General features: G+C 40.1%; 1 protein-coding gene across 1 annotated transcript; it reads right to left on the bottom strand.

The window, feature by feature from the left end:
• Positions 1 to 1,017: 1,017 nt before the first annotated feature.
• LOC128769233 (contactin-associated protein-like 2) lies at positions 1,018 to 16,622 on the bottom strand. Its single transcript, XM_053882738.1, has 25 exons — positions 16,288 to 16,622; positions 15,817 to 15,927; positions 15,551 to 15,744; positions 14,833 to 14,980; positions 12,408 to 12,611; positions 12,146 to 12,330; positions 11,917 to 12,060; positions 11,503 to 11,758; positions 11,253 to 11,402; positions 9,718 to 9,880; positions 9,501 to 9,607; positions 9,295 to 9,414; positions 8,866 to 8,981; positions 8,313 to 8,397; positions 7,851 to 8,007; positions 6,817 to 6,944; positions 5,968 to 6,138; positions 5,487 to 5,705; positions 4,699 to 4,935; positions 4,397 to 4,618; positions 3,822 to 3,952; positions 2,839 to 2,932; positions 2,089 to 2,313; positions 1,928 to 2,002; positions 1,018 to 1,852 (listed from the first exon to the last, which is right to left on the bottom strand). Exons 1-25 carry the CDS (start codon positions 16,358 to 16,360, stop codon positions 1,653 to 1,655), a joined length of 3,915 nt encoding a protein of 1,304 aa, XP_053738713.1. The 5' UTR covers positions 16,361 to 16,622; the 3' UTR covers positions 1,018 to 1,652.
• Positions 16,623 to 21,997: the final 5,375 nt, after the last annotated feature.

Raw genomic sequence — 21,997 nt, 5'->3', positions numbered from 1 at the left:
AACAGTTCAGCAGTGTGTGAACTTCAATGTTAGATGTTAACATTATTGGACTCTTACGTGAGTTTCTGAGTATACATTATCTTTTTGTGCATCTTTTTCCATTTACACATGACTGTACTTCTCCCCCAAGTGTGTTATTTGTTTCTCCAGCAGTGTTTCCCCTGAAGTCCCTGTCACAACCTCATTCTTTCATTCATGGAGGCCAGGTTATGCTGATTTTCAGCTTTGTGCAAGCAGTTTGCTATTTTACATTCTACATGAACACATCACGGATATAAGGGGTCTGACGGGTTATTGATACCAAAGCATCTGTTGACCCTCCAAAAAATGTTGGAAGGACATCTAATCGAATTACTCAACAAATTGATGAAGGATCCTCAAGTTATTTTATTTTGTCAAATGCCCATCTGTCCACTCCAGATGTGTGATGTGCACAGTGTAATACTATGAAACTGGGCACTTGGTTGTTGAAAATTACATGCTGCTTCTTTGCAGCACTCATAAAAAAACACGGAACACCAGCGTTAGCAAATGACTGCCACCCATTTCCCATAAAACCTGTGCGTTTCGTTGAAATACAATTAAACAGAGCACTAATAGAGTGGTGGAGATAATAGTTTTATCATTGAGAGCTTCTTGTATTACTGACCTTACACTTAAGAAGCCAAGTAAGTAACTAAGACCAAAATGTTTGGGGAAGAGTTAATAATACAAATATTCAAATTATTATATCAATGTTGAACCAATTTACAAAAACTAGAAGAATTTATAAGTCAAACTTCATTTTGGTTTTGGGAATTAAAATTGCCCACAAATGTTCTCAAATCTAGGGGGTTGATGATCACTGTGATGAGGGTTAAAATAAATGTTACTACTAAATATTACACAGTAATATGCATTATCATAATGGCAGAGGTGTTCAATGAGGAACATTCCTTATTTTTGATAGAAGTGTAACGGTGTTTGGTAGACTTCTTTGAAGTAGACAGTCAAAGACAGGAGGTGAGGTGTAGAATGTTTGGGTGAAATTTCTCATTTGTGTACTCAATTTAATGTTTTACAACCAAAACCATGTAATGTTGGCAAACATACACGCCTGGTATCAAAGCAAATGACACATAGAAAAGGTACATTTTAGATTAAGTCTTAGAATTGTGAAAATAGAAGCTCCCTCTTACTTCATCTCAACAGTCATCGAAAAATAAAGGCCACTTCCATGCAGTCCTGACTCTAAGTCATATGTAGCAAAGTCTGACTACCTCTATCAACAAGCTATACTGTATAAGGCAATGATAAAGGATGACATCCAAAAAGATGACCAAAGAAACATCATTGTTGATGACTGGGACTCACCGGAGCTGAAAGGGGAGGCAAAGGCCAATTCAATGAAAAATAATAAATTAAATAAATAAATAAATAAATAATCCAAGCATAAAGGTCCCAAAGCAGATGAAACCCCAGATCTAAATTTTCAGCTGTTACTTCAACAAAATGAATGGTGACATGCTTCATTTACAGTGCTTTGTTACACTTTGTTCTTCCCTTCAGTTCTATAAAGAAAACATTCAGCAATTCCTTGCATTTGGGAGTGTGTTGCTTCACCTGTCCTAACATTGAGACATCACATCCCATTGGGAGTCATATTTACATGCTCAGATAAACCACTCCTTCTTGCTCTCCTCAATGGTTTCGGTGAAGGCTGGATCGTTGACAATAATGGCAGCGTCAGCACAGTCCACTGTGTCTGCTCCTTTGGCCTCATTTGTGTGATAGGAGCCTTTATGGCGAAACATGTGTCTGATGACGAAGACCATGATGAGCATGCTCGTGAGAATCACCATGGCGATAATACCTGAAAGAAACAGAATCCACATTAAACAAGGGCAGAGGACATTTCCAGAGTGGTTCACCGTGGGTTCTGATCTACCTCCCACCACGGCAAAGTTGCGAGCCAACTTATCCCCCGTCATGTCATCTTCATGGGGCGGGAAAACACTGCCATCTTTGAGGGAAACAAAGAGCTTCAGATGTTTTTCCTTCCAAATCCTACGTGGTGGAATCATGTTATTCACGATCTGTCGGTCTTACCAGTTTCAATACTCCATGCATCAAGAGCCATGGGGGAGATGATCAAAGGTGAGGCTCCACAATTGGATGGAACCAATATTCCTTGAGTGCTCACAGGTGCTGCTTGACTAGAGCGAATTGCAGCCTTCAGTGGTGCCACGCTGTTGAACTGCACCCTTGACAGACAACCCACAAAACCAGGCGTGTTGTACCGCTCGATCAAAATGGGGTCAATTTGTCCCGTTTCTAAAGGTCAAAAAAGTCTTTTGAGTACAATGAATGATACAGTTGAAACATGTTTCAAATTCAGAGCACATCCTGAATCAGAAGACAGATTTTATGGATTGACATGTGTCTATTTGTATATTTGAGCCAGAATAACATCCAGACTGCTTTACAAGCAGCTTACAGCAAATCGAATCCAGGCATCATGACACAATGTTGCAGGGTCGACGAAACGGTGTCCTAATTTAAAGAGGCCACTAGATGACGCTCTTGGCTTAGAAATGACTGAGGTTTCGTTGAATGAATCGGTCAAGTCCAAACACATCTGGTGCCTTTGAAAATCAGGACACTTTTTCATGAAACCTTATCAACCCTTCAGTACTGTATCACAAAACCTAATCCATCCATAACTGGCACACACCACGACCACTGTGAGAAACTCATTTCATCTCAGAAATCCATTTCTCTCCCACAGTCAGGTGTTCACATGAATTTGGCAAGGCAATGACAGGGTTTTCAGAGTTGTCGAGTAACGTAAATTCTCACCATAGACCTTCCCCAGAAAGATGCTTTTCACAAGGTTGAACTCCTGGTCAGATTTCTCAGGCAGTGTGTATGTGGACAGGGGATAGTGATCCAACTGAAACAAAATGATGACACAAACTGTAATTTTCGTTATGAAAGCTACACAGTCTCCTTTCGACAATTACTGTCAAAGGTTACCACATCAAGTTACCTCCTCCACCTAAACCCATCTTGTCCATCTTCTTAACTCATAACCACTGGCTTCATGCCGACCTTCATCACATCCATGAACCTCAGTGGTTGTCTTCCTCTCCTGAATCTTCCTGCTTTCTCTCTCTCCTGTTCATGTGTCCTAACCACTCCAACCATGTCTCCAAACCTTTCTACATGACCTGTACCTCTGATATACTTGTTCCTAACCTTGTCCTTCCTAGTCACCGCCCAACCTCCAACCTGCCTGCATTCTCTACTTCATCTCTTACATGAATAAATGAATGAATGAATGTACAGCCCACCTTTCTTTATTCTCCTGACAGATCACTATCTCATCGGCAAACACCATGGTACATGAAAACTCCAGTCCCTAGCAAACATGAGGGTCTGAGAGCCGATCCCAGATGTAATCCTTCTCTCACCTTGAAGCCTTCCACCACTCCTCCAGCTCACGTCACCACTGTCTCACTGTCCCCATACAGGTCCTGTACAACCCTGACATGGTTCTCAGATGTCTCTAACTTCCTCATACAATCCCACACTTCCTCTCTTTTAACTTTGACATAGGTTTCTCCTGATTCACAAAGACAGTGCAACTCCTTCTGACCTGATCAACATCCCCCATGCAACAGATTTGCTTCGCACTACAATGTCGAATTGCAATGAGATTATTTAACACATCTCCACATTTCAGTTTATATAGGTTGCCTGAATGTACGCCAAAAAATACCAATGGTTTGCGGTGGTTGTTTGGTAGATGTATATGATTCAGTTCAATACATATCACTCACCTGCAGTTTTATATCTCTAAAATTCCGGGTCAGGTTGATTGAATGCGGTTGGCCATTGGCCAAATTTCGTTCAACATCTATAGTAAATGGATCCAGTTGGCCACCGAGTTTATACCGAATCTGGAGAGTTCCTGGAAACATGATATAATTAATAAATACATTTGCATGCATGTATTTGTGAGCATTTACAGTGACAGAAGGATTCATCCTTGGTGTATGGGAGGACTTTTTCCAACTGCAGAAGCTTCAGTCAATGACAACCACATGTACAGAAATACTGCTGGCATCAGTTTTGTTTGGCTCTTTCACTCTTTTTTTTTTTCAATTGTTACATGAATATTGTCCAAAACCCCATATTAAAAGGGCATAAGAACATCTCAGTCGTCCCTAGCTCGCTTTGCAGTAATGGGGTCAGTTGAGTACAATTATTGTGCATAATATTATACGAATTCTCCTTATAGAGTTTGTTTTTATTTTACATTTTCTTAGATGTAGTTAGGTTTCAGTATTTTACTTAAAGGCAACTCGACAAAGGCTTGCATCTTTATGAAACATCAACCACAAAAACAACTCACCATTGGGCCTTAAAACCACAGCTAAATAGTCCTGAGTTCTTGAGCTTATGTAGACCAAGATACTAGGAGCCGTGGAAGTGCTGAAACTGAAACTTAGTTCTTCCATAGTCAGGTTCACATCTCTTCCTGAGCCACTCGAACTTTTCATCTGCAAAGCAGGCTTTTCCTCCTGCTGGAGGTCATAGCGGACGTGGGTCCCTATGTCAAAGTAGCCACCCACATCTGAAAAATGCATGTAAATTAACAGCTTTTTCAAAAAATTTCAATGTTACCATTTTATGCTTGGTGAAAGAAAGTCATACCTTCTGTGCAGTATGGTCCATCATAGGCAGTCGTAGAACAATCACATGTAAATCCATTATACAGTTCCACACATCTGCCTCCATTCTTGCATTTTGTTTTATATCTGTTGCAGTAACCCTGGCATCCTGGATTCACTCCTGGTGTTTCTCTGGCTCTTGCCTCAAGGTCAAAGGTAACACCATTTACCTTTAGTGCTCGCATGCAGCCAAGGAAGCCTCTCTGTCCACCTGAAGCACCTTCATCGGAAGACAAGAACATCATTATTTATCATGAGCTAAACTTTACCAAACCAGTTGTTCAAAATCACTTCAGAACACTTCGTTGCTGCAAAAATGCAGAAAGTTGCCTGGCATATTTGCCCTCTCCCTGGCTAAATTAGTCGCTACCACCGGTAATCATGAGGGATAAAAGTGGGTCAAAAGAAAACTTTTTATTTGACTTTAAAACTTTCAGTAATGCTGCCCTTGATTGTAAGCAGTTTGTCAGAACAGAAGTCATCCTCTAAACTTTCACACTGTGAAATGTGATGTCCACCATTCTGTCAAAGCCATTCTGATGGTCTGCTCACAGCTTCATATATAAGACTGGTCTGGAGTTGGTATTGTTAGAAAACCAAAGGCAGTCCAAAGATAATAGAACAGAAAAAGAAGAAAACGAACCAGAAGGCAGAGGGAAAACAAGAAGAACAATGACGGCTTATGCTTAAAGGCAGCTGTGGTGAACCAAAAGACCAAACCAAAGTGGAGGGTCTATAAGTGTCCTCCCTTGATAGGTGTCCGAAACTCACCAATATAAAGCTCAGTGTTGAATTCAAGCTTAGGGTTCCTTTGAGGAGAGGTGAACTGAACCACTTTGTACTGTTTGTTCAGTTTTAGCACTGCCTCCTTGATGTTCTTCTCAACTTCAATGCTGTGCCACTGGTCATTGTTCAATGCCACCGAGGAGTGAACACTGAGTTCCATCGTTTCACTTCCCACACCGAAAGAAAATGTTACCTCAGAGTCTCCTACGAGGACCAGAAGCAGAAATTAGGCACATTATAGACAATTTGGTTGATATTGAAGTTATTTTCACAAACAAACAACAACTTAAAAGACTGAAAAGCGGCCGTTCAATGGTTTATAGCAGTCAATGAGCAGGTGCCCTAAAAATTACCATGCGACCTGTGAAGGGCTACAGCTGTGAATAGTTAATATTAATCAGAGCTTTGCCACAATACAACTTAACTGTTACAACTTAAACGTCCATTTTTTTCACCTTACACTTACCTCTCAGCTCTATGTGGATGAATCCAGCTGGTCCCCTGTTTTCCAACAAGACCCCATGACTGGAGGAAGTCTTGAAATAGAATCTGATGTCTGTGCTAATCTCCCCCCTAACAAGTGGGAAGTGCAGGAATGAGGCAGGACTGGTGAAGGATGCAGCATTCCAATAGTTCCCTTTAAAAAAAGTGACACTTAGTGATCTCAGGGTGTGCACATCAGAGACATGAAAAACACAGAACTCTAGAGCTGATTTTCCTTGTATATTCGCTGTCCACACGTAGTAAATGCCCCAACACATGATGAATGTAACATCAACTGTCCTTGCTTCACAATGACCACACATTTGTTTGTATTCCACATCAGGATGGCGCTGTATTTTATCAAAATGGAGCAACACATGCTTGTTAAGAACACTGGTGTCTGGTAGCCAAGTTTCAACATTACTGGACAATGTAAAACAGGAACACGGTCCTCTTTGCTATAAGGAACTTAAAAGGAAAGTGTGCCGTCAAGGATGACGCCGAGACTCTGGACTTGGGCCAAGAGGAAATACAGAGATGTTGGCAGGTGATGATGGACATATCAAGAGACTAAGCGAATGTAGAATCTATTACAACAAAGAGACCTTCAGTATTATCACTGTATAGTTTAAGGAAATTTGCAGTGAACCAAGATTTAAATTCAGGAAGGGGTGAGAGAGGAACAAAGGAGAAACAGGCGAGTTGGGTTGAACAGAGAGTAACAGCTGCTCTCAATAAAACAATATTCAAATAAGAGGGTTAGGAAGGAAATACTGTACTGCTTACTATGAGTAAGGCCACACGTAAAGCTTGAATTACAGCGATGACTTACATGATCCATGGCATCGGAGTGGTCCAACAGTCACCTTGGCCTCAGAACCTGCTCTACTTAAATCTCCAGCAACAACCTGTTTAACTGGCAAATGATCCTTGTAGAACAAATGCCCTGAATCTTCTTTCCTGTGTGCAGATAAATATTTCATGAGTACATGTCATTATTATTTTAAGACATTCTCATCACTTAGTTCTCAACATAGTGGCCGGTAGGGTTGGGCGATATGGACAAAAAAAGTTATCACGATAAATGTAGTATGGTAATTTTGGCGATAACCATAATTCTCACAATAAATTCATTTTCATTCTATTCCATGTGTTCTATACACTGCGGTCTCTCTTGAAAGTGTTTCATGATGAAAATTATTACAGGAGTTTGTCCCCAGCATCATTAATTGTTTATGTCTAAATATAGTAGTTAAGTGTAGGGAGGAGAAATTCAATGTTTCATGTCTCGTCTGTCTGCTGTATCTCAATAAATGATCATTTAGTCATATTCTACTCTCAAAATCAAGAAACTGTCAGTTTTTCTCTTGTGTGATGAAAAACATTTTCACATTTCTCTCATATAATGGTTGTTTTTCTTTGCCTTATTTAATATTTCATGAATACGTTGAACGTTTCAGAATTTTTTGATGGTCCCTAACTGATGCCGGGTCGTAGTATCAGCGCTGCCTGCATGAGTGTCCGCGATCAGTGAACTCAGTGAACTCTCATGGGGAGAAGAGGACGCCGGTGTCGGCTGTCAAACGCCGCGGAGCTGGAGAGCGCGGCGCACCTTTGCGGTCTCGTCATGTTCACGTGTGCAAGTCCAATGCAGCGAGTGTGTCACGTGTTTATCAAAGTTATCGTGAGATGTAGAATTGTCATCGTGGAGATTGTGTTTGGCGGTATATTGTGTACGATAAATTATCGCCCATCCCTAGTGGCCAGCAAATAATAATCATCGGATAAAAAGGAAGTGGTAAAAGGCAGAACCCCTTCCTTTAACCCATCGTTATCACCCACAAAGGCCTCCGAACATTCACTCACCAGTTGTGCTGGTCAGCATCACAGTTGCAGTAGTGTCTGGGGTTAGTACAGTTTTGTTGGATCCCACAAAGGCACTTTTGAATACCTGGCCCAGAACCTCCCCAATAATAATGACGTTCATTTGCTCTTCCGACCCACCAGGTAAAAGGTTCACCACCTAGAATGAGAAAAGGATACTTTCAAATATTTGGGTTTATTGGTGGTGCGTTGAATTTGAACCAATTGCAAATGCAGCTTAACTTTCCAGAAACAAAGGTCAAAACACGACTGTATGCACTGGAGGGAAGTTAATAAACATTAAATAATATTATGCTGTTTGAGATTATTTTGGGGAGTGCACACAGCATGACGTAATTGTCCAACAACTTGGGAAAACATAATAACAAACATGATAATTTATGTTAAATCAAAGATGTGGATGCAATCACAAACAATGTTGTCCAGATTGACTTGAAACTTTACCTGGAGTATTGAGCAGACGAGACATATGGCAAGCATAGGCCACATACTGCTCACACTTCTCTGCATTGCTGATCACTGACAATATCTGAAAACATGAAAATAGTTTTTACGTCTGTTATGTGAAAGAGAACTCTGCAAGACAATTCACTCACATTTTCAAGCATTGCACCACTGAAAAGGTCATTTTAAAAATGCGAAAGCACTTCGGGTGTCAGATTTATTATGTATGTCTTGTCATATTTGCACATATATCATCCTTAACTCTAACCCAAAGCTGACATAGGGTACTGATGTAATTCATTTTATTTTCTGGTCTTCTTCAAGGATATCCAACTCTGAACGCATAAAAAATATCTGTCCCAAATATTAATGAAAAATTCCATCAGCTGACTTATTATATTGTAATTGTGTAATTGTTTTTTTCTGTATCAAAGGTTATTAAAAATGAGCTAAATAACAAAACAATACAAATACAGGAAACACATTGATTTAAAAAAAAGATTGCATTGAATTACATGCTTCATTCTTCATCATTCTTTCAAAAGTAGCATACCTGTTCATCTGTGACATTATACGATATTTGCAGAATTGCTTGCTCATCTCGCCCAGTCCTGCTCACTCTGGCCTGCGATGGCAGGTTGTTTTTAAGAGTGGTCCAAACCTTGTCTTCTGGCATAAAGAGAATTGGGAGAGGAAAAGAAGCCCACAATGCATTTAATAACTTTGAAGGCCAAAACGGAGTAAGAGGAAAAAGCAAAAAGAAGTTTAATATTATTGTTATTAATATAATAATAATAATAATAATAATAATAGAAGAAGAAGAAGAAGAAGAAGAAGAAGAAGAAGAAGAAGAAGAAGAAGAAGAAGAAGAAGAAGAAGAAGAAGAAGAAGAAGAAGAAGAAGAAGAAGACAACAACAACACATTTACCAATTCATGATAGACAGATTCACTAAATGTTTTTTTTTTTTTTGTTAAACGCACCCATCATATCGCAGTTGACTTTGAAAGGCTGAATGGATCCACTGCCATCTGGGTCAATCCAGTAGCTCCCAGAAGTCTTGCCCAGATGTTTGTAGTCCTCACAGGACTGTTGAAACTCAGCTTCAAAGGAGATCCCACACACAGCTTGGTTTACCACATTCTCATGTCATGAATTTGATTACGTGCATTGTCAGTTGCAAACTCACAAGAATGGCAAGTTGCTCCTGTGTATCCTGTGTCGCTACAATTGCATGTGAATGTATCCCATGTCTGAGAACAGCGGCCGCCATGCTCACAGTGGTTTGGGGAACATCTGAAATCATTCTCAGATTACCTTCTGAATGCAGCACTTGAGTTACCAAGGTAAGCAATTGTAACTCCTCCTCCCCACGCCATTCCTTATAGACCAATAAAGTCCTGTACCTGTCGATCATGGCACACATATCCAGGCTGACATTTTCAAACGTCCCAATCAGTCCTTGTTCCACTGCTCTTAGATTCACAAGGTGGTCATCGATGTGAATCAGCTTCATGCACCCCTGGAATGGGGGCTGTATTGATTGCTGAGAAGTTTTGCTGAAATATCCTGTCAGAAAAAAAACAAACCATTTAGTTGGCTACACAGTATGAATCACAGGGATTTGAGATAAAGCTATAGAAAGCAGTTACCAGTGTGCAGCAGAACACAAAGCCAACACATGCTTTTGTTTGCAGTGACTGTATAAAAGCCACAGCTCAGGCTAGCCAACTAAGCAATGGAATCATATACCATGAACTATTCACACTCTGCCTCCCTTATGGACAACATGGTCAAAGCACTGATGGAGGAGGAAGTTCGAGCTCATTCTGACAAGAAGACTGACAAGAAGATACAGTAACTTAAGCCAACCAAATTGTGGGGAAGTCAAGTTGGCATTTCAGCTCGGCTCTTCACCTGTGTGTCCAGCACACACTGATCTGAAGATACTACTACTTTCGGTGATGCCAACTCTGCCAGCAACTGCCAACTTATAAGGGCACAGAATCTGTAGGAGCTACTGCCACTCTGCTGTTTTGCCATGCAATTTGCAGAAACAAATTGCAGAAGATGTATTTGTTTCAAATTTCTCCAGAAAGGGGTGAGCAGTATGGAAATATATCAGGATTTATTATTTATTTACTTTAAATAACAGTTTCGATTTTATCACTTGTCTTCCGCATGATTTCATTATTGCAGTTTGGAGAGTTTCCAGTCAAATCCTAACCATTCTTTGCCTCAATTTGCTTTATAACAAAGGGTATTTATCTCTTCACATTTTGGAGCACATTTATTTTATTGTGCATTTGTTTTGTTTTGTCCCAGATCCATCAACATTCTAGTTGGCTTCACTCATCCACCTCAGCATCTGCCATCGGGGAAATGGTTGCAGAATGGCCAGGCTGTATAACAGTTACTTCCACGAGGCAGGCGGCAAGCTAAACTCATTCCACCAACTCCCCCATTTGCTCCATACTACCTTACTGTAACTGGACTTAATTGCACGCAAACTAGTTGCCTGCACACAATTACAGAAAATGCACGTGGATATCAATGAGTGAAACAACTGTTAAGAGTGGCATCACCCTGGTCTAATCCTCGCACATTAATGGTACTGCTGTGTATATGTGCACTGCATATTGTAACACATGCTTTCAACAATTGTTGTTTATATCTTTCACCACTTATTTATTAGTAGTCACATTGCTACATATAAAACTATCGTCAATCTCAAATACGCTCATGGTAAATTTTCAACAAAGAAAATCTTTTGTATGAAGGAATTAAAAAAAGTAAATCAATAACACTGAATGGGCTTCTGGTTGATATTTAGTCATAAAAAAAGAGCACCTATCACAGAATACAATATTTTATTGACACTATAAAACTATATTCATTACTATCAATATTATTATATAACAAGTGTATTTTTCTTCCTCACCTCCAAAGTAGTATGTTCCTCTGGTTTGAATCTGTGCTGGAATGGCAGTTCTGACTGTTGATGCCTCATCTCCATCAATGGTCAACATAGCATAATTCTCCAAAGCATTTAGATGCACACTATGCCACTGGCCATCATTCAGGCCTGAGCCTGAGGGGAAACAAAAAAAACAGATTCACGATAATAAGCAGACAAACAGGAAACAAATGGCATATTTTCTCAATTCTCAAAATGAATTAACTGCAGTTACCTGAAGAGATGTCAATACGTGCGTTCTTAGGCGTAAAGGTTATATGAACAGTAATCTTGCCCTCAGTAAGTCCCACCTCCACCCAGCCATCAGCCAGTGGAGTGAAAATTAACAATCCGTTTAGGTTCCATGTCCTGAAGGACAGGCTAACTGACAGAGTGTCACTATCACTTTGGCCAGGTAACCGGAGGAAGGAAGTGGAGTTGAAGAAGATGGGGAAGGAGTTGGAATCAGCACATGAAAAAGTCAAGTTGCGCTATTATAAGAGAGAAAAGTTCACAGCTGTAAAAATGTGTTGGAGGTACGCCATGTCTCTAAACTACCATGAAATTATTATACACAAGTTATTTTCCACATTCTAACATCATAATGCAAACTGGAAAGTGCAATGAATTAAAAATGAAAGTTTCTTACAAAGCTTGATGTGTCCACTTTTTTTCTGCGGACCAAATTAGTGATATTGTCTCCATTATAAAAGATTGCCTCCATGCAGCCAACAAAATTATCCATGCCACCAAAGTTTGGCTTTGCTGATGAAGGTAGGCCTCCAAAGCTGATCTAAGAACACGTAGACAGACATTGAAATGACATGTTATTTTGGTATCTGCTTTGAGAACTTCGAAAAGTGTACTTCGTCACCTACCTCATGGTCTAAGTCCAAGTGGTCGAACTCTCCGTTTGTCCGGAAACGGTGACTGTGATTATCCAGGGTGAAATTCACATTCCTACGATAACGCTCTATGGCGACTGAGTGCCAATGGTCATCATCCAACAAACTTCCAATTGTTACCGACGTAACTCCATGGATTAAACCATACTCGTTACTGCCTAGAAGGTTAGTTAAGTCAACATACATGTTTGTGTGTATTTAATTTCTAATTGATTGAGAGAGAGACTTTACAGACCTAAGTTGATGCTGAGTAGCAGTCTGGCTTGGTGAAGTTGCAGTGAAATGTAGTCACCCTGTTGTCCTTCTCCGTGAAGAAGTACTCCGTTCCCAACAGTAGTCTTGAACTTTAAATAAATTGCATCCTTCATGATCTTCACCTTTTTATTTCTGAAGCGGAGGGAGATGATACCGATTCCGTCAAAACTGATGACATCCGCCCCTAAAGATAGAGGACATGAAAGAAAATTTAGAAAAGAAAAAAGAAACCACTGATCCTTCAACTTCTTGAAACAAAAACAACAGCTGAGAATCAGACAGTGAACACTGAGGAATAGATCAGATAGCTATACTCTAACCAGAAAGGTCTTAAAGCATGCTGAGTCAATGTACGTTGGTTTAGATAAACTTGACAATATATAGGTAATATAAGTAAGTAAAGTAATGTGTACTGCATGGGAACACAGAAGTAGTTTAACCTTGTTCTAAGAAGACATCCTTGCTTCCTGTCACAGATTATTGGCTCGGAAAAAACCTTCTGCGTTAAGGTTGGCATATTGTTCTTAATTTACCTTTTATTTGCCTGACTTTATAATCGTTTAGTGGAGTTTACGGTTAAGTCTTTGACATCCATTCACTCAGATTGTTTCATAACATTAGCATCTCTTTTGGGTGTTAAAATATGTCAAGTCAGCAGTTAGCCCCATTAGCTCTGAGCTGCAGACACTCTTTAGCAGGTCAGAACAAAAAAAAATTGAATCATGCAGTCATTCTGCCATGACTGTGCATGGACGAATTTGAGGTGCATCAGGTTAAAAAAATGTAGTCTGACCAACAGTGAGTGCACAGAGTTTAAAGAATGAGACAGAGACAATCCATCTCCTCATCTTGCCAGAACGTCAACATGTTCTTTGTCCACACTTCGTCATATGACATACCCCTAACACACACCAAGAGGTTCTAAGTGTTTGTTAAAATAAGAAAAGCAGGAGAGAATAGCTATTTGTCCAGATAATCCAGATAAAATGTTCCATGTATCACAGAAATAGGCGATAATTTCTTGTATACTATTTACCGTGATCTCCATCATGTTTGAGAATTTGACATTATCATAATAAATTACACACATACAAGCATATAACACACTCGCTGCATTGGACTTGCATGTTAAGTACTGTTTCCCAATCCGCAAACACGACTGCCATATACAAAACACAACACGCCGGGATGGCGCAACACACTCACCAGCTCAGCTGCAAGTGACTATGACACTGTCCTCACAGTTTTACTTTCGGTTTAATAGAAGAAACTTTCAATAACGACATGAGTAGATCCTGAGGCTCAGAGTCAATCTTGGCTTTTCTAGATCGAGTGGACCTTCACATGCAGGCTCTCCCACAGCACAGCTACCCAGGAAAAACTGCCCCTCCAGCAAGTTGCTAGTCAATAACTAGTGAGTTTCAACCTAACACAGTAGGGCTTTCAAGACGGAATGTAGCGTGTGAGACACATGTAATATAATGGAAATGTGTTTTTTTGCGTTATTGCTAGACTTGGCAAGATTTACGTGATATTTTTTTTGTTCCCATGTCGCATATCCCTAATGCACTGTATGCTTCCCGATTAACAGCATAACTACATCAGAAAATAATTCGCTGATATATTTTGTTAGAATGCTATTTGGCTTGAATGACTTCAGCTGGTTTGACACAGATTCATCACAACAAAGCACCTTAGGAGTTAAAGCAAGTTTCCAAGCGACCGCCTGTGATATCATCCTTCAATAATACTTTCGTTTCAAATTAAATTAACTTATGCAACTTAATTTGTTTTACTTGACACAAGCGTTTTATTGAATAGTATTTAAGTTTTTGACAGTTCGCTATGTAGCTGGTTCTTGTCAGAAGAAATTACACTGGAATTCCAATCATAGAGCTTCAGGAATTTTTTTCTCACATTTAGAGCCGATGCAGTTTTTGAATACTCTTCATTCCCATTTCATCCACAGCCAGAAATTGATTTATTGTATGGTCTGATGATGCTCAACCAAGGTGGAAATTGTTGACGATGCAGTGATTACTTTTGTGCATCTATAGAGAGTTCCTGTTCATCATGATGCTCTTTCTCCCAAAGCCAGCTATTTTGTTCACCACAGAAACAAAAATAAGAATTAAAAATGATGGGTTTAAATGAAGGTTTAAATTAACACTAAAATTAATAATGACATTCACTTGAATATTTGGTACACATAAAATCCTGACTTTAAGTATTGTTTATGATCTTAAAATCATGATCATGAACAATACTAGGTTATATATATATATATATATATATATATATATATATATATATATATATATATATATATATATATATATATATATATATATATATATATATATATACACACAGGAAATCCGAAATCCAGTTGGGTTTGTACTCACAGTATGGGCAGCCATAGAGCTCCAATCTTACTCCAACGCGACCCCCTGTGCTCCAGGATATTGGAATGAATCGGATGTAGCGTGCCAAGATTCTGTGCTGAAACTCATGACGAACAACTCCTTCACTGTTTAGGTTCCCGTCGAATGTCTACCATTAAAAGAAACAAACAAAAAAAAAAAATTACTTTATAATGGTGACAAAAGAAAGAAAGTACAATAAAATAATAACTTGGTTATGCTGATTGAAGAATCAACGCTTGCAAGTAAAGTAAAATCATTTTGAAATTCACACAGGCAACAAAAAGACATGTCCAGGGAATTAGGCAATCCTTAGAGCAAGTCAGGAACACACGTTTCTGCTCTCAAAGGTACTTTCCTTAATTCTTCCATGCTGGAGCCCCGCTGCTCAAGTCTATGCATTGTGTGTTCTAATACATCCTATTAATTTCCTCATGGCACAAGCAAAAGCCAAACTGTTTTTTTGCATTAACAGTTGTTTGGAGGGGAATGACTATGCTGCTCTTAACCGAGTTATGCTTCCCCACTGATATCTGCAGGCTGAAGATGAGACACTAAGTTGCCCAGAGTACGTGCATTGTACTTGTTCATCTATATGTGTGCCCTGTGTTAGGCTACCTCTGCCATCCCATAGTTGGAATAAACAGAATGAATGAATAAGCAAAAACACAATCTGTCATGGTCATCCTCCAGCTCTTACCCAAATGTTTCCATCCAGTATATATGGCTTCCAGTTTTTCTGAGAATCACTGTAAAGCAGTTGGTATTGGCTGGTCCAGTCTACGCTTCTGTAGCGGCCTTGTGTTGCAATACCAGTCACTTGCTTCTTTGACCCTAAATCGACCTGTAACCAGTGGTAACGGTCTGTATCAGCTGGTGACCAGCCACCAGCCCCTGGAAAGAGGAAAAAGCGCAACATTTAAAATGCTGATCAAGCAGGTTTGATACAGGCGTGTTAACACGTACCTTGTTTCCAGTTCAACTTTGCATAACCAGCACCGTAATGTCTCCCAAACACTGAGGAGCTGCTGAAAAAGCTGTAAGGAAGGGGGCTGGCAAGGCTGTCCTCACACTTCACTGGAAACAAAGCAGACAGAAAGGCGTTTTTTTTATTATGGCAGACAAGTATTTCAGTGAAATTGCTCAGGCTCGTTGGTGTGTTTTGTATTACACAGTCTCTCAATGATAAATACATAGGTCGTCCCTGGTGCATTACATCTTAATATTCTCTGCGCTCGAGCCTGTTTGGCGGAAATGGAAAAACAGTGCAAGCAACATTATTATAAATCAACATTTGCGACTACATATCAAGAGGCTGCATTCGTAAACAAACAATATATGTCGTCACCGATCACCAGCATTGGGATGGGTTGGCCTTTCACGATTCGCTTCGAAATGAGCTTCAGCGTCCTCGTCTGTGAATTCCAGGCTACTTACGAGATGCAAGCGATGTCTGGAGGAAGATGCTGAGCAACTGCAGCACGGTCGTGAGAGACATTTTGCCCAACATCCTTCCTGCCACAGGCAGACAATAGACTTCCACAGCAGCGAATGCAGTCGTTTCCCTCGCGCACCTGCTTTGTTAGAAAACGTCGCCGTGTTTACGTTTCATTTCGGTCCAATTATCCTTTAACTGTAAATTCCACCTATTTTTGAGAACCGCAGAATCATACGTGTGAAAGCGTCAAACCCTTTTAACTGCCGGTGCTGCTTCGTAGGGAACAATTGATAGCCTCCGAGCCCAACGCCAGATTGAGGCAAGTCATGCGCCCCTATTTTCATCCCTCGAATGGTATCTTCCGAGGAGCTCCCTCGTTTTCAGTTGGAAGACTGAATTGTCAATGCAATACATAGAACACTGCAAATGGTTTGTAACACGTACCGCTTACAGCAATGAAGTCATAAGAACATTTACGTTTTTTCATTCCATTCATTCCAGTTATTTTCCCCACAACATTTCAGTAGACAGTGTTGTGTTTAGCAAATTTATGTCAACCCTCTGAATGTCCCTATTTTATTGTGATTAAATGCCTTCAATTAAACGCTCCTCAAATTGTATAAAACAACAACAAAAACAAACTGTGGCATTTATTTAGGAAGGCAGCTACACATCAGGCCTGATAATCTTGCCCAGAAGAAACAGCCATTGGGAACAAGACGTCATTTATTTGCTCTTTAAAGCAGTGCAACATAATATTTTGGGATACATACAAAATGTCATATTTTTGAGGATTAAAGGATTTTTCTAGTGAAGTGAGTTTGTATGTTCCCAATTGAAAAATGTTGAGCCATGATGTAATAAAGTTTAAATAGGAGATCAGCTGAATCTTCGTCTTTGCTTTGTTTACAATGTCATCTGTCAGTAAAGCAATTTCTAAACTGGTTCACATTGTTACCGACTGTTCATTACATTCATTACATAGAAGATCTGTACATGCGCCCCACCTGGCCCGCACCCTACAATAATGATCTGGTGACTATCCACATGATATACTTCATGCATCGGTGAAATTGTACACGTTTGTTACATCATGAACACCAGGTGGCGAAGGGGGCAAAAAGAGAGCGCAAAGGAAGAACCAATGAAAATAAAACTAAAGTAAAAGTTGAACTTGACAGGAAGGAGACCTTATCATGGTCTTATATGCATTTTTGCACAAGGGTGAACTATGGACAATACTGAGAACTATTTCAGCTCGACATGTCTGTATGGCACAGATGGTGGCACTGATGGAAAACAACACCTTGAACAGGTACAAATATGTATTCCTTATAGGGGATATGACCTCATCAATATTGGCATGACAATTATTATTTTGTTATGTGCCTGTTCGTTCCATTATGTACAAGCAAGTGATGACCTCCAGCTTTGCTTTTTCAAAACACCTGTGAAAAGATGTGTACTTCCTTGTACTTTCGATAAATGATGTCATTATTGCGATGGAAAGTTCTTCGCCCACTGGACTCAGGAGTGCCATGAGCTTCTTGATGGAAAGCACACTCCTGTCACTCCGCCCTCGGTCCCTCAAACACAATCTGATTTTAAAACAAAACCGCATACTTACAAACACAGCAGAGAAGGCAACAAAGGATCCAAACTTGTCTGACAGAATCAGGTGACACTTTTGTAACTTGTGCAATTAACTACTGATATGATGTAATGACAGTAATCAAAAGATTTCATTGACCCCCACCACTACAGTATATGGTAAGGATTTGTTGTCGATGATGCCCGAAAGATCTCTGGTGGAAGAAAACATGAGCAGCAGAATGAAATGTAATTCTGCTGTTCTTCGCATTTGAACAATGACAGGACGTTGCAGTTTCAGTCATTGACCACTAGATGTCAGTAAGCAAACACTTTATCCAGCAATACTAAATGATCAACTATATTTAATACATATTGCATGAATCTCACACCCTGCGTTCGTCTGAGAGTTGACTTTATAAATAAATAAAAACATACTACATATAGAGGCACATGCAACTGTCTGTTGAGGTGTCGATTCAGAGACTTATGGGGCATTTCCACTTTGCTCCAATTGACGGGAAAGATTTTGTTACCTTCAAGTCAAGCCTCTGTCACAACCATTACTTTTGGAAAATATGCCACTTCTAATGGTCAAGAACCTCACATGTTGACTGGAAGTCAAACACAGTGTCAGCAACACAACTCAGAGTTGCGTTCCTCCGTTCTTCGTCTTTGCTTTGTTTACGATGTCATCTGTCAGTAAAGCAATTTCTAAACTGGTTCACATTGTTACCGACTGTTCATTATCGGAATGTATATCAGACTTCAGATAAGACTGAGGCTATTGAAACAACTACATACTTTGAGATATTTTGTCACATTCTTGATACAAAACACGAGCAGCCCCGCAGAATGTTGAAAAGTGAATAGCAGTGTCTTGACCATTGAACGTTGGTGGTGGTGGTAAAAATGGTGTTACTAATAGATGTATTTGCCTGACATTATTCCATTTAAATGAAATTTGTGATCACCTCACCACCCCTGTTTGTAATTTTGTGACTTATACATTTTTCCAAAATTCACCATTTTAAAAACAGAGATAGGCAGAGATATCATTGTTGAATTGACGGTAAGCTTTGCTTTTTGTCGAACACAATCAACCTTAGAAAGAGGTTTATAAATTTGACAGAAGCAAGAATATTATACAAAATCTTAAATGGAATTTTTTGTTGGATGCAATTTACAATGATACAACAAAATTCAGCAGCATTTTCTAATTTTGAGTTGCGTTCCTTTGTGTAGTACGTGCTCCCTATTGCAAACAACAAACAACTCAGAGAATGCATTAGCCGGGAATGGATGCGGGATGTCCCACTTTCCCAAGAAAAGAAAGCATCCAAGCCATTCCACTGGATTTTTTTCTTGTCCAGATGCTAACTTTTGGTGAGGGGCAAGTCGATCAATTTGGGGGAAAACAAATCCAAATTTAGTCATTGCAAATTACAAACTTCATATTTCATGAATGCGACAAAAATATATGTATATCAGTTAAATTCCTTTGTAAACCGATTTGGATGTAGTCCTTTGCAACTCATAAGTGAGAATGTAAATCAGAATCATCAATCTGCGCATTCTAATGAACGACTCATCAATGTCTGGGAGCATCAGCGAATGGCCAGAGTGTCTATTGTTCTAGAGAAACCTTGACTTCAAAACAAGGATACTCCTGAATCCCAGCTATTGAAACTTCATGAATAAAAGGTGGAGTTATTGTTCCTTGGCTGAACAAATGGTCTAAAAAGAAGCCCTCAATATTGGACCACTGCACTTGCAGAGTGACATGGTTGAGTCACTGAAGCACCTCAGGAATAGGAGAAACCTCAGGATGTGCCCAACTGTGTTCTTCAAACTACAGTCCACTGAATGGTCTTCTGCTGGAAGATTCCCACTGGTGAGTGTTGTGGTCCTGTGATCTATTTTGGTGGTGATGTACAAGTCTAGAAGTGTCCAGCAAGGAGAAACAAAGAAACGAGTCGACCAGATGATAGAGTTCCTTTGGTAACTCGAACTGAAGCATTGACTTGTTTTTCTGTACTCAGTAAGTGCTTCCTGTTGGGGTAACTTTGGCAACCAGTGTCCACTTCCATTCACTATTCTCCACAGTCAACAATTTCCCTGAATATAGTATTGTAGTGTAGCTCCATGCACTATCACTGTCCTGTTGGAATATCCTCAAGTGGAGTCACTCATGATAACTACTTCCCATAAGTGCTCCCTTTTGGGGTTGTTTCTTCTGGGGCCTTTCCAACAGAATGCTGAAAGCAGCATTGAAGTTACTCAATTGCCAAAACCATTCGCTGTGGCTACACACTGTTACTTTCAAGCCAGGCCTCTGTCATTACCCTAACTTTAGCATTCACTAGTTTATCCAATGCAGTAAGTGCTACTTGTTGGGGTGATTATACCAGGCAAAACTACAACCTGGAAGTAAAGATTTTTTGACAAATGTCTCCTTGAGACGTCCTCAAATGGAGTCACTCGTGATCGGTTATTTCCATAAGTGCTCCCATTTGGGGTTGTTTCTTCTGGGGCTTCTTCAACTGAAGACTGAAAGCTGAAGAGATGCTCTTTTGACAAAATCTGTCACCAACACAACCCAGACAGCAGCACAGACTTGCTTCCTTGATGCAGTAAGTGCTTCCTGTTGGGGTAATGTTGGGGACAACTGCCACCATGTGTCAGAAGGGTCCATGGCATGTTCCACAGCACTGTGGTTGTAAATCACAATCATCAGTCTGTGCATTCTAATGAACGACTCATCAATGTCTGGGAGCATCAGTGAATGGCCAGAGTGTCTATTGTTCTAGAGATACCTTGACTTCAAAACAAGGATACTCCTGAATCCCAGCTATTGAAACTTCATGAATAAAAGGTGGAGTTACTGTTCCTTGGCTGAACAAATGGTCTAAAAAGAAGCCCACAATATTGGACCACTGCACTTCCAGAGTGACATGGTTGAGTCACTGAAGCACCTCAGGAATAGGAGAAACCTAAGGATGTGCCCAACTGTGTTCTTCAAACTACAGTCCACTGAATGGTCTTCTGCTGGAAGATTCGCACTGGTGAGTGTTGTGGTCCTGTGATCTATTTTGATGGTGATGTACAAGTCTAGAAGTGTCCAGCAAGGAGAAACAAAGAAACGAGTCGACCAGATGATAGAGTTCCTTTGGTTACTCGAGCTGAAGCATTGACTTGTTTTTCTGTACTCAGTAAGTGCTTCCTGTTGGGGTAACTTTGGCAACCAGTGTCCACTTCCATTCACTATTCTCCACAGTCAACAATTTCCCTGAATTTAGTATTGTAGTGTAGTTCCATGCACTATCACTGTCCTGTTGGAATATCCTCAAGTGGAGTCACTCATGATAACTACTTCCCATAAGTGCTCCCATTTGGGGTTGTTTCTTCTGGGACCTTTCCAACAGAATACTGAGAGCTGAGCAGATGATGTCAAGAATAAAGTCACATTTGTCATATTCAAGGTGACTAGATGATTTCAGCCTTCTCTTGACCCAATCTGAGCTCTTCCTTTCAACTTTCAAGAAGTTACTCAATTGCCAAAACCATTCGCTGTGGCTACACACTGTTACTTTCAAGCCAGGCCTCTGTCATTACCCTAACTTTAGCATTCACTAGTTTATCCAATGCAGTAAGTGCTACTTGTTGGGGTGATTATACCAGGCAAAACTACAACCTGGAAGTAAAGATTTTTTGACAAATGTCTCCTTGAGACGTCCTCAAATGGAGTCACTCGTGATCGGTTATTTCCATAAGTGCTCCCATTTGGGGTTGTTTCTTCTGGGGCTTCTTCAACTGAAGACTGAAAGCTGAAGAGATGCTCTTTTGACAAAATCTGTCACCAACACAACCCAGATAGCAGCACAGACTTGCTTCCTTGATGCAGTAAGTGCTCCCTGTTGGGGTAATGTTGGGGACAACTGCCACCATGAGTCAGAAGGGTCCATGGCATGTTCCACAGCACTGTGGTTGTAAATCACAATCATCAGTCTATGCATTCTAATGAACGACTCATCAATGTCTGGGAGCATCAGCGAATGGCCAGAGTATCTATTGTTCTAGAGAAACCTTGACTTCAAAACAAGGATACTCCTGAATCCC

Source organism: Synchiropus splendidus, chromosome 13 (genome assembly GCF_027744825.2).
Source record: "Synchiropus splendidus isolate RoL2022-P1 chromosome 13, RoL_Sspl_1.0, whole genome shotgun sequence".
Lineage (NCBI taxonomy): Eukaryota > Metazoa > Chordata > Actinopteri > Syngnathiformes > Callionymidae > Synchiropus > Synchiropus splendidus.
This window is presented reverse-complemented; position numbering and strand designations above follow the sequence as displayed.

What these genes read in the sequence shown, in the direction of transcription:
- LOC128769233 (XM_053882738.1), bottom strand. Translation starts at nt 16,360, where the DNA reads ATGTTGGGCAAAATGTCTCTCACGACCGTGCTGCAGTTGCTCAGCATC. An exon ending in TACTGGATGGAAACATTTGG is followed by an intron (nt 14,981 to 15,550) that starts GTAAGAGCTGGA and finishes TTTTAATGGTAG; the next exon opens with ACATTCGACGGGAACCTAAA. An exon ending in ACTTGGACTTAGACCATGAG is followed by an intron (nt 12,061 to 12,145) that starts GTAGGTGACGAA and finishes ACGTGTTCTTAG; the next exon opens with ATCAGCTTTGGAGGCCTACC.